Source organism: Cetorhinus maximus, chromosome 6, assembly GCF_964194155.1.
Source record: "Cetorhinus maximus chromosome 6, sCetMax3.hap1.1, whole genome shotgun sequence".
Taxonomy (NCBI): Eukaryota; Metazoa; Chordata; class Chondrichthyes; order Lamniformes; family Cetorhinidae; genus Cetorhinus; species Cetorhinus maximus.
Genome location: NC_135884.1, coordinates 127,830,011 through 127,843,924, shown reverse-complemented (window position 1 = coordinate 127,843,924; position 13,914 = coordinate 127,830,011). Strand labels below are relative to the sequence as shown.

General features: G+C 39.7%; 1 protein-coding gene across 1 annotated transcript in view; it reads left to right on the top strand.

Annotated features, from left to right (window-relative positions):
- Positions 1-27: 27 nt before the first annotated feature.
- Positions 28-13,914, top strand: part of rnf166 (ring finger protein 166) — a 64,219-nt gene continuing 50,332 nt past the window's right edge. Inside the window, exon 1 of the mRNA XM_078544475.1 lies at positions 28-202. Coding sequence (XP_078400601.1) covers positions 57-202 — 146 coding nt within the window. The 5' untranslated portion in view covers positions 28-56. The remainder of the gene's footprint in view (positions 203-13,914) is intronic.

Genomic DNA, 13,914 nt, shown 5'->3' with positions numbered 1-13,914 from the left:
TGCCGCTGGACGGGCGCGACCTGATGACGCGTGTTTAGGTTGTAGAGGGTAAGATCATGGCGATGTTTCGGAGTTTGGTCTCCGGCAGTCAGGCGAAACAAGCGTCGGCAGCGCCGGGGGAAAACTTGGCGGATTCGTACAGCTGCCCAATCTGCCTGGAGGTCTACCATAAGCCGGTGTCTATAGCCAGCTGCGGACATGCGTGAGTTGAAGCGAGAAGCCTGATTGATTGATTGCTGAAGTGGTGTTGGGTCCGGGGATTAGAGTCCCAGACAATGGCTGTGCGCAGCTGAGGGCAAGTTCAGGAGAAGAAGCTGTGTTTAGCAGCACCGTGCCAGGGAACTAAGAAGGGGATAGTAAGGGAATGATCAGCAAGCCCTTGACCAGGAACTTGCGGTTGTTTTGTCGTGGCTTAAAGCGCGCTTTGCAGAGGTTGTTATGAAGTTTATCCAAAGCTCCTTCGATGGCGTCATTTTCACGGGTGATGCCCAGTCAGACTTTCAGCTGCTTTGTTGGGTCATCACAGCGATGACACTAGTAGCTTATTAGGCAGTTGTTCGCGTTTTTGGGAACAATGTTCGCACGGAAGATTTTGGGTTTCTTCAGTTTGGTTCAAATGTTCCTCGCCCCTCCTCTTCCCAAAAAAAACAATTCTACAAACGTAAGTTTGACTGATCACCTCTAAAACCGATATGACCGAAATACTTTGAAGTGTGTGCTGTTTATAATAGGTACGTTTAGATGAGTGTGCTTTTTTAAAACATTTCCGTTGCCGTTTCCTCCGCTCTCGAATATATTCTGCCGATCGACGAACTTTGACACAATTAAATAAGCACCGACGTAATCAGTATCTCACAATTATAAAGCTACAATGTAAACTTAACTGGCCTTATAGTTAACAGAACGGTGATGTAAATAGAATATACAATGTTAATTAGAGTTTACTGCAAAACCTGTGTGCTTGATTAGGAAGAGACAAATGATAGACACAATCAGATTTGCGAACTCCATAAATTAATACAGCCCATTCTGTCTTTAGCTGTCTTATTTTCTATTTTTATCTATGCTGCAGGCTCAGCAGATTTAAAATTTAAAAAGTTTCTCCATTTAACAAGGCTTTGTGCGCTCTTGGATCTATACCATCAGAAAGAACAACATATACATTTATGATTTGCTCCAGCTGGCTGTCGTCAGTTTCCCCACCCCCGCCCCGGTAGATACGAGTATACAGAATTGACCTGCTGATGGACCTCAGAAGTCAGAGGATTAAGTTGGCGAAAGGAGTTACCATCAATCCTCTAGTAATAAAATACCTGGAAAAACTCAGCAGGTCCGACAGCATCTGCGGAGAGGAACACAGTTATCATTTCGAGTCCGTATGACTCTTCAACAGAACTAAAGAAAAATAGAAGAGAGGTGAAATATAAGCTGGTTTTGGGGGGGGGGGAAAGTAGAGCTGGATAGAGGGCCAGTGATAGGTGGAAATTGCCAAAAGATGTCATAGACAAAAAGATAAAGAGGTATTGACAGTGGTGATATTAGCTAAGAAATGTACTAATAGGTGACATTAAGGGTAGAAAGTAGGACGAGCAAGGTACAGATATCCCTGGTGGGGTGGGGGGAAGGGATCGAAATAGGCTAAAAGGTAGAGATAAAACAATGGATGGAAATATATTTAAAAATAATGGAAATAGGTGGGAAAAGAAAAAACTGTATAAATTATTGGAAAAGAGGGGGATCGGAAAGGGAGTGGGGATGGAGGAGAGAGAGTTCATGATCTAAAATTGTTGAACTCAATATTCAGTCCGGAAGGCTGTAAAGTGCCTAGTTGGAAGATGAGGTGAACAGCACCTTTCCGATCCCCCTTTTTTCCAATAATTTATATAGATTTTTCTTTTCCCACCTATTTCCATTATTTTTAAATGTATTTCCATCCATTGTTTTATCTCTACCTTTTAGCCTATTTCGATCCCTTCCCCTCACCCCACCCCCACTAGGGCTATCTGTACCTTGCTCGTCCTGCTTTCTACCCTTAATGTCACCTAATAGCACATTTCTTAGCTAATATCACCACCGTCAACACCTCTTTGTCTTTTTGTCTATGACATCTTTTGGCAATCTCCACCTATCACTGGTCCTCTATCCAGCTCTACTTGTCCCATCCCCCCTTAAACCAGCTTATATTTCACCTCTCTTCTTTTTTTCCTTAGTTCTGTTGAAGAGTCATATGGACTCGAAACATTAACTGTGTTACTCTCCACAGATGCTGTCGGACCTGCTGAGTTTTTACAGGTATTTTTATTTTTGTTTTTGTTTTGGATTTCCAGCATCCGCAGTTTTTTGCTTTTATCTTAATCCTCTAGTAATGTTGTGCACCAACGAGATAAAGCAAATATTCGACCAGAGCTGTGGCACTTGGTAGGGAGTATGATTTTCTTATTCCCAAGAACATTATTAGTTGGTATTGGTAGATCAAAAGGGAGAAATTATTAAACCAAAGCAAAACACTATTTTTTGTTGAATCAAGTTTTGTTAATTTCAGCCCTCCATTTTCTGCTGGCTAGTTTATCATCAGGTGTTATGTCTCTTGACTTAATGATTAATGTTAAACATGCAGAAATGTGCCACAGGTCATGGAGTGTTATGTTGATTTTTGTTTTCAGTAATATGCTTAGCTTCTGTTCCTTTGATTTTATAAAAGACTTGAGTATTCATTTCTTCCTCTGTATTCTATCATTTGTGTGAATAGAGACAAGGAAGGAGCTTTCATTTTTACTTTTATGTATCATAGTGAAGGAAAATGCTTATTGAAACCCATTTGAAACAATATACTCTTTCCCCCCTTTTGGTTCAAGATCATTGTAAAGAAATTATCCCCATAGCTGAGGGCTTTGATACTGACGTGGCCTTAAAGTTGTGATTGCTTTTTGTATGCTGGTGGTAAACCGAACTTGCTAATCATTTCTGGGACAGTTTGGTTGAGTTCTCAAAGATTGATTTTTTTTTGTTTTAAATGCACACTGGGAGAGAATGTGCATCCCTTGGGGAAGAATTTCCAGGTATTTTGATTGTCAAGATTGGTTACAGAGAAGATTCTGTAGACGCCTCGAGTCCCAAAGCATGTATTTCTAAACGCAACGGTAGCTCAAGGGACTGGCACAATATGCATGTATACTGACTAATCAATAAGTTTACCCAATGTAATTTTCTAGGGAAGGTTCTGCAGAGATAAAAAAAATTGCACAAAGTGTTTCGGTGTGGCACCGTTATTGTTCTGTGCAAGATGAGAATAACGAGAATACACCAGACGGTGTATTCCAGGACCTTATTTGACATGTGTATTACAGCTTTACTTTGAAAATTTCTGGCAAATGTTCAGTAATCGTACATAAGTCTGCCCTTTTCTGTTTTTTGCTGAGCGAATGAACATCCTGAAAATGTTGCTACATGTCGTTACTAAACCACTTCCCTCAAATATGGATATTTGTCAATTTCTTCCAATTTCATCATTTGTCACTCTTCTTTACTCAGTCCACAAAAGTGCATTTGTTCACAAGTGAACATTAGAATACAATGAAGCAAGAGGGATTTTAAAAAATAAATCTGGGTATACGATGACTGGCAGTATCTCTAGAGTGGGGGGTTCTTAATCAGGTAACGGAGGATCAAAGTGAGTAACATTTGGGACAAGATCAAAAAGAGGAATACTGCAGATGCTGGAAATCTGAAATAAAAACAGAAAATGCTGGAAGTACTCAGCAAGTTATGGCAGCATCTGTGGTGAGAAGCAAAGTTCAGGTCTGTGACCTCTCATCAGAACTGGGGAAAGTTCAATGTAATAGGTTTTCAACAAGGGGTGGGTAACACAAGAACAAAAGGAAGGTCCATGATAGGGTGAAAGTCAGGAGAGATTAAAAGACAGAAGAGATAGTCTTCCAGGGCCAAAGAGAATGGTAATGGGGCAAGAAAAAGAGATAAAGATACCAAAAGATGCGTCTAGAGTAGGTGTGCTGCTGACGGAAGGAAATAAACCAAAACAAGCAAAGAAAAGGTAAAAAAGCGGAGCACATATTATGGTCTGAAATTTTTGAATTCATTGTTGAGTTAGGAAGGCTGTAAAGTTCCTTATTGAAAGATGAGGTGCTGTTCCTCAAGCTCACGTTGAGGTTCACTGGAAACAGTGCAGTAGACCAAGGGCAGTGTGGGACCAAGGTACAGAATTAAAATGACAGGCCACTGGAAGCTTGGGTTCCTGCTTGTGACTGAACGGAGGTGTTTCACAAAGCGGTCACCCAATCTGTGTTTGGTCTCCCCAGTGTAGACTTGATATGTTAAGTCTGTTTCTCTCCATGGATGCTGTGCTCTTCCCCTGCTCAAATGATATTCACTTTGATCCTCCGTTACCTGATTAAGATCCCTCCACTTTAGACATACTGCCAGTCATTGTATGCCCAGATTTATAAATCAGGTAATACAATTAAAACATCCCCCTTGCTTCATTGTATTCCAATGCTCATTTGTGAACAAGTGCATTTTTATGAACTGAGTAAATAAGGGTAACAAATGATGAAGTTGGAGGAGATAACAAGTATACATTTTGGGCAGCAAATCCATACACTAGATTGAAAGACGTCCATGTAAATCACTGCTTCACCTGGAAAGAGTTTTTGGAACCTCACACAATGAGGAGAGAGGAGGTAACATTACATCTCCTTTTACATATTACATCCCCTGCATCTGCATGGAAAGGTGCTGTAGGAAGGGGACTGTGTGTTGAGGGTGATTGAGGAATGGACCGGGATATCAAGGAGGGAGCGGTCCCTTTGGAATTCTGAAAGGGAAAGGAAAGGGAAGGTATGTTTGGTGGTGGCATCATGCTAGAGGTGGCGCAAGTGGCAGAAAATGATCCATTGAATACGGAGGTTGGTGGGGTGGTAGGTGAGGACAAGGAGAACCGTATCGTGACTCTGGGAGGGAGGGGAAGGGTTGATGGCAGAAGTGGGGAAATGTGGCGGACATGCTCAAGGGCCCTGTCAGCCACAGTTGGTAGGGAAGGAGTGAGGAAAAATGAAGACATCTCAGAAACATTGTTGTGGAAGGTTGCATCATCAGAACAGATACAACAGAGATAAAAGAACTGGGAGAATGGAATGGAATCCTTACAGGGTGCAGGGCAGTGTAGTTGAGGTAGCTGTGGAAGTCACTGGGCATATAATGAATATTAGTTGATAGCCTATTGCCAGAAATGGAAATAGTGAAGTTGAGGAAAGGAAGGGAAGAGTCAGAGATGGACCGTGTGAAGGTGAGAGAAGAGCGGAAATTGGAAGCAAAGTTGAAGTTTTTCAATTAAGGGCAAGAGCAGGACATGGTGGGAGAGGGCCTGAGTAAGACTGGAACAAGAAATGTTTGACATATCCTACAAAAAGGGCAAGCAGGCCAAACTGGATTGTTCTTGTATATCACTAGTAGCATTTTGAATGCTGACTGAAAGTGAGGAGAAAAGTTGGCATAAAATTATCAGCAATGCTTCATTATTTTGTGATGTTTTAGAACTTGAAGACCTAATCATTATTAAGCGACATGTTCTCAATTGGATTTTTTAGCATTATTTTGCAAGCAAAGATGTAGTCAAAATCTTCAAAACAGTTATTTATCTTTCCTAATCTTGGCTTCACTTGGCTGTTTTGTTTTATAAGATGATGCAGAAGTGAGCGAACATAAAGCTGAAAAGGGAAATGTATATATCTGCATATGTGGAGTGAAGAGTTTATTTACACATTCCCTATGCCTGTATCATATAAACTAAAAACACAGAATACTATAAATTATATAATATGCAGTATTTTCAAATTCACTTTATTAAAGATAGGAAATGTAAAAACATAATTTAAGTAATTTTCACACTTCTAAATTATATCTATCAATCTACCTTTTAATATATTAAAAATGTCCCTTGAGGATATGGAGAAAAGTCTTTATATTAAAAAAAGAAATAAATCAAACTTCAAAACCAATGTGCGAAGCTGTTACCGTGTACTTTTGCCCACCTGCAGGGAGACAAACAAGTTAAGAATCATGAAGTTAATGTAGAAATCTGTAGGTTGTAATTATGCATATTATTTCTTAAATATTTTAGAGAAGCTTACCAGCAGAGACTTGATTAATTGTAGTTGTAGTTTAACTGTGCTGTGCATATTAAACTGAAGCCCATAAAAATTGGATTTCTATGCCCAATTACATGAATTCCAGCTGTTTGCAATGTTTTATGCAGAAATATTCCTGGCGTTATTACCTCACCATGTATTGAGAGGCCATTTTCTAATATACCCACATTTCACTTGTCGATAAAATGTCAGGCAAAGGACCTCTGCCTTTATGACTATTGACTACTGCTGCCTCCTTCATGCAGAAAAGCCAAGCATGACACACAATGCTGGGAATAAGAGCAGAAATATCTCCATATTTGGAATAATTAAGAATAGTTGTTTCTTCATTGTCCTGGTCAAAGATGGTTTTGACCATATACTTTTATTCCAGTGATGTGTGTGAATTTCTGGGCAGGCATGTGTATGTATGTTATTTTTCCAGTGTTTTATATAATTGTGTAATATTATACATCGGAATGTAAAAAGCATTAGATACATGCATTTGTTTTATATTATGATGTCTCAGTGGATACTTGTGGTGAAGTATTGACAGTATAGATTAGGACGTTTCAGGTTCTACTGAGTTACATCACATGATAGTATCAGGGTGAACCTGTCAACAGCTTCCATGGTCAAACCACATTCCCCTTTTCCCTTCCTAATATTTTCTTCTTTTGCTTGGACTCCATTTTTGCTCAGTCAGACCTCCATGAAGTGCTTAGGTTTTTTTTCTGTATTAAAGGTGCAATATAAATGTTGTATCATGCTGCCTGTACTTGCATATGGCTATTTCAGGGAGCTTTATGCAATTATTTTTACAAGTACTGTATGACTTGCAGTATTATTTTTGCATCTGTCCAACAATGTCATTTAATAAATAATGGGAGCTTGGCAGAAAGGTACGGTGATAATCATGGGAGATTTTAATCCACATGTAGACTAGAAAAATCAGATGGGCAAAGGTAGCCTAGATGAGGAATTCGTAAAATATTTTTGGGATGGTTTCTTAGAACAGCACATTCTGGTGCCAATCAGAGAGCAGGCTATACTAGACCTACTATTATGCAATGAGATAGTTTAATTAATGATCTCATAATGAAGGTGCCCTAGGTAGCAGCGATCATAATATGATTGAGTTTTACATTCAGTTTGAGGGAGAACAGAGAGGTTCTAAGACCAATGTTTTAAACTTAAATAAGGGCGATTATGAGGGCATGAAAACAAAAGTAGCCAAAGTAAGCTGGCAAATTAGATTAAGGGATAAGTCCATAGAGATGCAGTGGCAGACACTTAAGGGGATATTTCAGAAAACAGCAAATAGATACTTTCCAACGAGAACGAAAAATTCCAAGGGGCGTTAAAGATAGTATCAAACTTAAAGAAAAAGCATATTGCGCAAAGATGGGTGGCAGGTCAGAAGATTGGATAGAATATAAAAAACAGTAAAGAATGACTAAAAGATTGATAAGGAAGGAAAAACTAGAGTATGAGAGAAAGCTAACTAGAGATAATTGGACAGATGTTAAGAGTTTCAATGGATATTCAAAAAAGAGTTAACAAAGCGAGCGTGGTCCTATAGAAAGTGTGTCTGGAGAATTAATAATGGAAAATAAGGAGGTGGCAGGTGAATTGAACAGGTATTTTGCATTGGTCTTCACTATAGAGGATATAAGTAACATCCCAGAAATAGCTGTAAACCAGAAAATGGAAGGGAGGGAGGAACTCAAGAAAATTACAATCACCAGACAAGTGGAATTGAGCAAATTGTTGGAGCTGCGGGCTGACAAGTTCCCAGCTCCTGGTGGACTTCACTCTAGGGTCTTAAAGTAAGTGACTAGGGCGATAGTTGATACGTTGGTTTTAATTTTCCAAATTTCCTTAGATTCAGGTAAGGTTCCATTAGATTGGAAAATAGCGAATGTAACTGCTTTATTCAAAAGGGAGGGAGACAGAAAACAGGAAGCTAGTTAGCCTAACATCTGTTGTAGAGAAATATTAGAAGCCATTATTAAAGACGTTATAGCAGGACACTTGGAGAAATTCAAAATAATCAGACAGAGTCAACATGGTTTTGTGAAAGGGACATCATGTTTAACCAATTTATTGGAGCTCTTTGAAGAAGTAACATATGCTGCGGATAAAGGAAAACTGTGCTTAGATTTCCAGAAGGCATTTGATAAGGTGTTGCATCAAAGGTTATTGCAAAAAATAAAAGCTCATGGTGTTGGCGATAACATATCGGCATGGATTGAAGAATGGCTAGCTAACAGGAAACGGAGAGTAGGCAGAAATGGGTCATTTTCTGGTTGGCAAGATGTAACGAGCGGTGTGCCACAGAGATCAGTGCTGGGGCCTCAACTTTTTACAATTTATATAAATTACTTGGATGAAGGGACTGAAGGTATGTTTGCTAATTACACAAGGATAGGTAGAGCAGTAAGATGTAAAGAGGCATAAAGAGGTTACAAAGGGATATGGATAGGTTAAGTGAGTGGACAAAGATCTGGCAAATGGAGTATAATGTGGGAAAATGTTAAATTGTCCATTTTGGCAGGAAGAACAAAAAAGAAACACATTATCTAAATGGTTAGAGGTTGCAGAGCTCAGAGGTTCATAGGGATCCAGGTACCCTGATGTATGAATATCAAAAGGTTGGTGTGCAGGTACTGCAAGTAAATAGGAAAGCTAATAGAGTATTATCATTTATTGCAAAGGAAATTGAATACATAAGTAGGGAGGTTATGCTTCAGTTATATAGATCATTGGTGAGACCACATCTGGAGTACTTTGTACAGTATTGGTTGTCTTATTTAAGGAAGGACGTAAATGCATTGGAAGCAGTCAGAGAAGGCTTACTAGACCTGGAATGGGTAGGTGTCTTATGAGGAAAGGTTGGACAGGCTAGGCCTTAATCCACTGGAGTTTAGAAGAGTAAGAGGTGGCTTGACTGAAACATACAAGATCCTGAGGGGGCTTGACAAAATGAAGGTGGAGAGGATGTTTCCTCTTGTGGGAGAATCTAGAACTAGGGATCACTGTTTAAAAATAAGGGTTGCCCATTGAAGTCAGAGATGAGGAGAACATTTTCTCAGAGGATTGAGAGTCTTTGGAACTCTTTTCCTAAAAGGCGGTGGAAACAGAGCCTTTGAATATTTTTAAGGCAGAGGTAGATTGATTCTTGATAAGCAAGGGGGTGAAAGGTTATTGGGGATAGTTAGGAATTTGGAGTTGAGGTTACAATCAGATCAGCCATGACCTTATTAAATGGCAGAGCAGGCTTGAGCAACTGAGTGGCCTACTGCCCCTAATTCGTATGTTTGTAACTATTATATTAACTATTATATTTTCACTGTATCAACTGTAACACTGGAGCAAAAGGTTTATATGTTAATAAGCTTCAGAAATCTCAGAGAATTGGTGAGGCCATAATGTCTCGACCAGTGCAGTGCAAAATATAACCTCACTGGTACGACTCAAGAATATTGATTACCTTTCAACCTTGTTTACATTGATCATCAGGAACAATATATGGATTAATGTATTACCACTACATAGAACCATTGAACACTACAGCACGGAAAACAGGCCATTCAGCCCTTCTAGTCTGTGCCGAAATATTATTCCGCTAGTCCCATTGACCTGCACCTAGTCCATAACCCTCCAGACCTCTCCCATCCTTGTATCTATCCAATTTATTCTTAAAACTTCAGAGTGAGCCCGCATTTACCACGTCAGATGGTAGCTCGTTCCACACACTCACCACTCTCTGAGTGAAGAAGTTCCCCCTAAACCTTTCTCCTTTCACCCTAAAGCCATGTCCTCTCGTTTTTATCTCTCCTAATCTAAGTGGAAGGGGCCTACTCGCATTTACTCTGTCTATACCCCTCATAATTTTGTAAACTTCTATCAAATCTCCCCTCATTCTTCTACGCTCCAAGGAATAAAGTCCTAACCTGTTTAATCTTTCCCTGTAACTCAACTCCTTAAGACCCGGCAACATCCTAGTAAATCTTCTCTGCACTCTCTCAATCTTACTGATATCCTTCCTGTAGTTAGGCGACCAGAACTGCGCACAATACTCCAAAGTTGGCCTCACCAATGTCTTATACAACCTCACCATACATTATTATGTATTGAATAATAAGGGCGCACCGATTAAACATAATAACATAAGAAATAGAAGCAGAAATGTGCCATTTGGCCCTTGAGCCTGCTCTGCCATTCAATGAGATCATGGCTAATCTGATAGTAGCCTTAACTCCACTTTCCTGCCTGTCTCCATAACCCTGGTCAATCAAAAATATGTCTCACTCAGCCCTAAATATATTCAAGCCAGCCTCCACAGCTCGCTGGGGAAGAGAATTTCAAAGACTAATGAGCCTTTGAAAGAAGAACTTCCTCCTCATCTCCATCTTAAATGAAAGACTCCTTATTTTTAAACTGTGCCCCCTGGTTCTGGATTGCCCCACGAGAGAAAGCATTCTCTCTGCATCCACCTTGTTAAGCCCCCTCAGAATCTTGTATTTCAAAAAGATCACCTCTTATCTAAACTGAAACCAGTATAGGCCTAACTTGCTCTTTCCTCATGAGACAAACCCCTCATCTCAGGAATCAGCCTAGTGAACCTTCACTGAACTGCTTCCAGTGCAAGTATATCATTCCTTAAGTCAGGTAACCAAAACTGTACAAAATACTCTAGATGTCATCTTACCAATACAGTGTACAGTTATAGTAGGACTTCCCTACTTTTATACTCCATCCCCCTCAATAAAGGCCAACATTCCATTTGCCTTCCTAATTACTTGCTGTAACTGACTCTTTGCAATTTGTCCACAAGGACACCCAGATCCCTCCAAACTGCAGCACTCTGTAGTCTCTTTCCATTTAAATAATTTTCTGCTTTCCTATTCTTCCTGCCAAAGTGGACAACCTCACATTTTCCCACATTATACTCCATCGCTAAATTTTTGCCCACTCACTTTATCCACCCTGCTTGTTACATCTTCAAAGAATTCTAATAAATTTGTCAAACACTATTCCCCTTTCACAAAACCATATTAACTCTTCCTGATAGTATTATGTTTTTCTAAATGTCTCTTTAATAATGGATTCTAGCGTTTTCTCAAAGAGAGATGTTGGGCTAACTGGCCTATGGTTTACTGCTTTCAGACTCCTTCCTTTCTTGAACAGAGAGAGGCTTTACATTTGCGGTTTACAAATCTGCTGGGACTTTTCCAGCATCTAGGGAATTTTGGAAAATTCCAATCACTGCATCCACTATCTCTGCAACCACTTTTTTTAAGTCCATAGGATGCAGGCCATCAGGTCCAGATGACTTGTCAACCTTGAGTTCTGTTGGTTTTCCCACTACTTTTCTCTAGTGATATTGGTCATTTTAAGTTCCTCCATCCTTTTTGGATGTTAATGCTTGTGCAGTCACAAGTCCAATGGGTCCTTTTCCAAATTCTTTTCCTTAACAAGTTTATCAGCAGTCAAGTAAACCAGGGGAGGAGAACTGTAGGTATTTTCTCCAAAATACTAGAAACTGGCTTACTGAATACATTAGGATGCATGCAATTAGGGGACGGGTTATTGAGAAATGCAGGTATAATCTGTTATTAGTTCATTTGAAGTATTGTCATTTCAGGGTTGTAGATCCAGAATCCTGTCAAGTTCGTAGTATTGAATGATTTATTACTTGATGTGATTCATTTTTCAGCAACAGCATCTTGTGTAAACTTAAAATGAGAATTGCAACAAAGTGGTATCTCGCTGCAAAGTATTGTAATCAAATTTGAATATTGTGTGCATGATTGATATTACCTAAAACAACAGAGGACCCCCCCTCCTATGAATGATTGCTGATGGATCAACACTACATATTGGATTAATAAGTCAATACGAGTGTGGATGATAAGAATGCACTGTACAAGTCTGAGGCTCCCAACAGTTCAGTAGGTTAGTCTGGCACTGTCTGATGCTTGTGTATTGCTGAATCTCAAATAATTGATTTTATATTTTTAAATACCTATAACCCCTCTTTGTATTCTTCCAGAACCACACTTCTGATTATGACAGATTCTGGTTATGGCCTCAAATGTAAGATTGTTGTAGTTGACATGCTGCTGGAGTGGTACTTCCTGAGGATAATATTGCCATTGAATTTCAGTGTACATCTGAGCTAACAAAAGATCATTCAGTACCATGTTCTTGAAGTAAATATGGACTATATTAATATATTCTAGAAAGCTTTTGTGCTTAAAGGTTGCGGTTTCTGAGGATTGGAATATGTTCCTAACTCAAGCAACCAATGCCTGCATAACAAAGTATAGGTCTGTTGCAGTATAGACTCCTTCTACTGTGCTCTAACAACATGTCTTGGGCCCATCCTGAAAAAAGTGCTGGCATTGCACAGTTTTACCTTTCTTTATTAGCAAATTTTGTGCATATAAAAATAATTGGCATCTAAATAGTGCCTTTCATGACTCGGAAGACCCCAACCGATTAATTAGTTGCAATGTTGGGAAATGCAGCAACCAATATTGTTGAGCACAACGATGTCCCTTGGAGCAGTGAGAAGAATGGCCAATTAAACTGTTCTGGCAGGTTAGTTGGATAAATATTGACCAGGACACTGGGAGAACTCCCTTTGAATCATGCCTTGGAATCTGTGTTGGCAGATTGGGCCTTGGTTTAATGTCTCATCCAAAAGATGACACATCCAACAACACAGCACTCTTTCAGTATTGCACTGAATTGTCAGTCCAGGTTATGCGTTCAAGTTTCTGAAGTGAAACTTGAACCCATGATCCTCTGACTCAGAACCAAGGCTGACACGCTAACACATTTCAGAGTGATGTTAAAGAATGGCTTTAATGAAGTTGAGAAATCTGAGTAGTCTCACAGCATGGTCATCACTAAACCAAAGGTAAAAATTGGCACTTTGGTGAGAGTCGAAATAGCACTTAATGTTACACGTAAATATTTAATTTAATCTACCTATAACTTAAACCAGATCAAGTGTTAGCTTTTAGTTCTTAGTTTTTATGACTAAGTTAACTAAATAACTAAATTTTAATTAATTTGATGAATGGAACTAGGATGTAAAGAGATTACAGAGTAAGTAGTGCAACTGCGACAAGTGGGAGTTTGTGGTGACCATTGCAATCCCAGACAACAATATCTGCAGCAAGCGTCTGCATCTTGAGGAACTTCAGCATAGAGTTGTTGAGCTGGCATTCGGGATGCAGACTTTGTGGAACATAGAGATGGGAGAGGTGACATGAAGGAAGTTTGATCCAGGAGGCAGTCAGACCCATTGGATAAGCGAATTGGTACAAGTATGGTTCGTGGTCATGGACAGGAGGGTGTAGCCATGAGTCAGGCAAGTAAGGGCACTCCATGTGCATTTTAAGAGCAGCCTTGGCCTTTACCCTTATCCAACAGGTACTAGATTCTTACTGCTGTAATACAGGACGCCATTCAAGTAGAGGGAGTGGAAAGGAGTTGGTAGTGGTAGGCAACAGTACTGACAGATGAATAAATACTGTTTACTGCAGCCATGACCAGGACTTACGAAGACTCTGCTGTCTAGTGCCAGGGTTAAGGACATCTCCTTGTGCTGGAAAAGAACTTAAGGTGGGAGAGGTTGGATCCAATTGTTGTAGACCATTTGGGAACTAACTACATAGGTAGAATGAGGAATGTGGTTCTGCTGTGGGAGTTTGAGGAGCTAGAGTTAAATTAAAAAGCGGAACCTCAAGGGTAA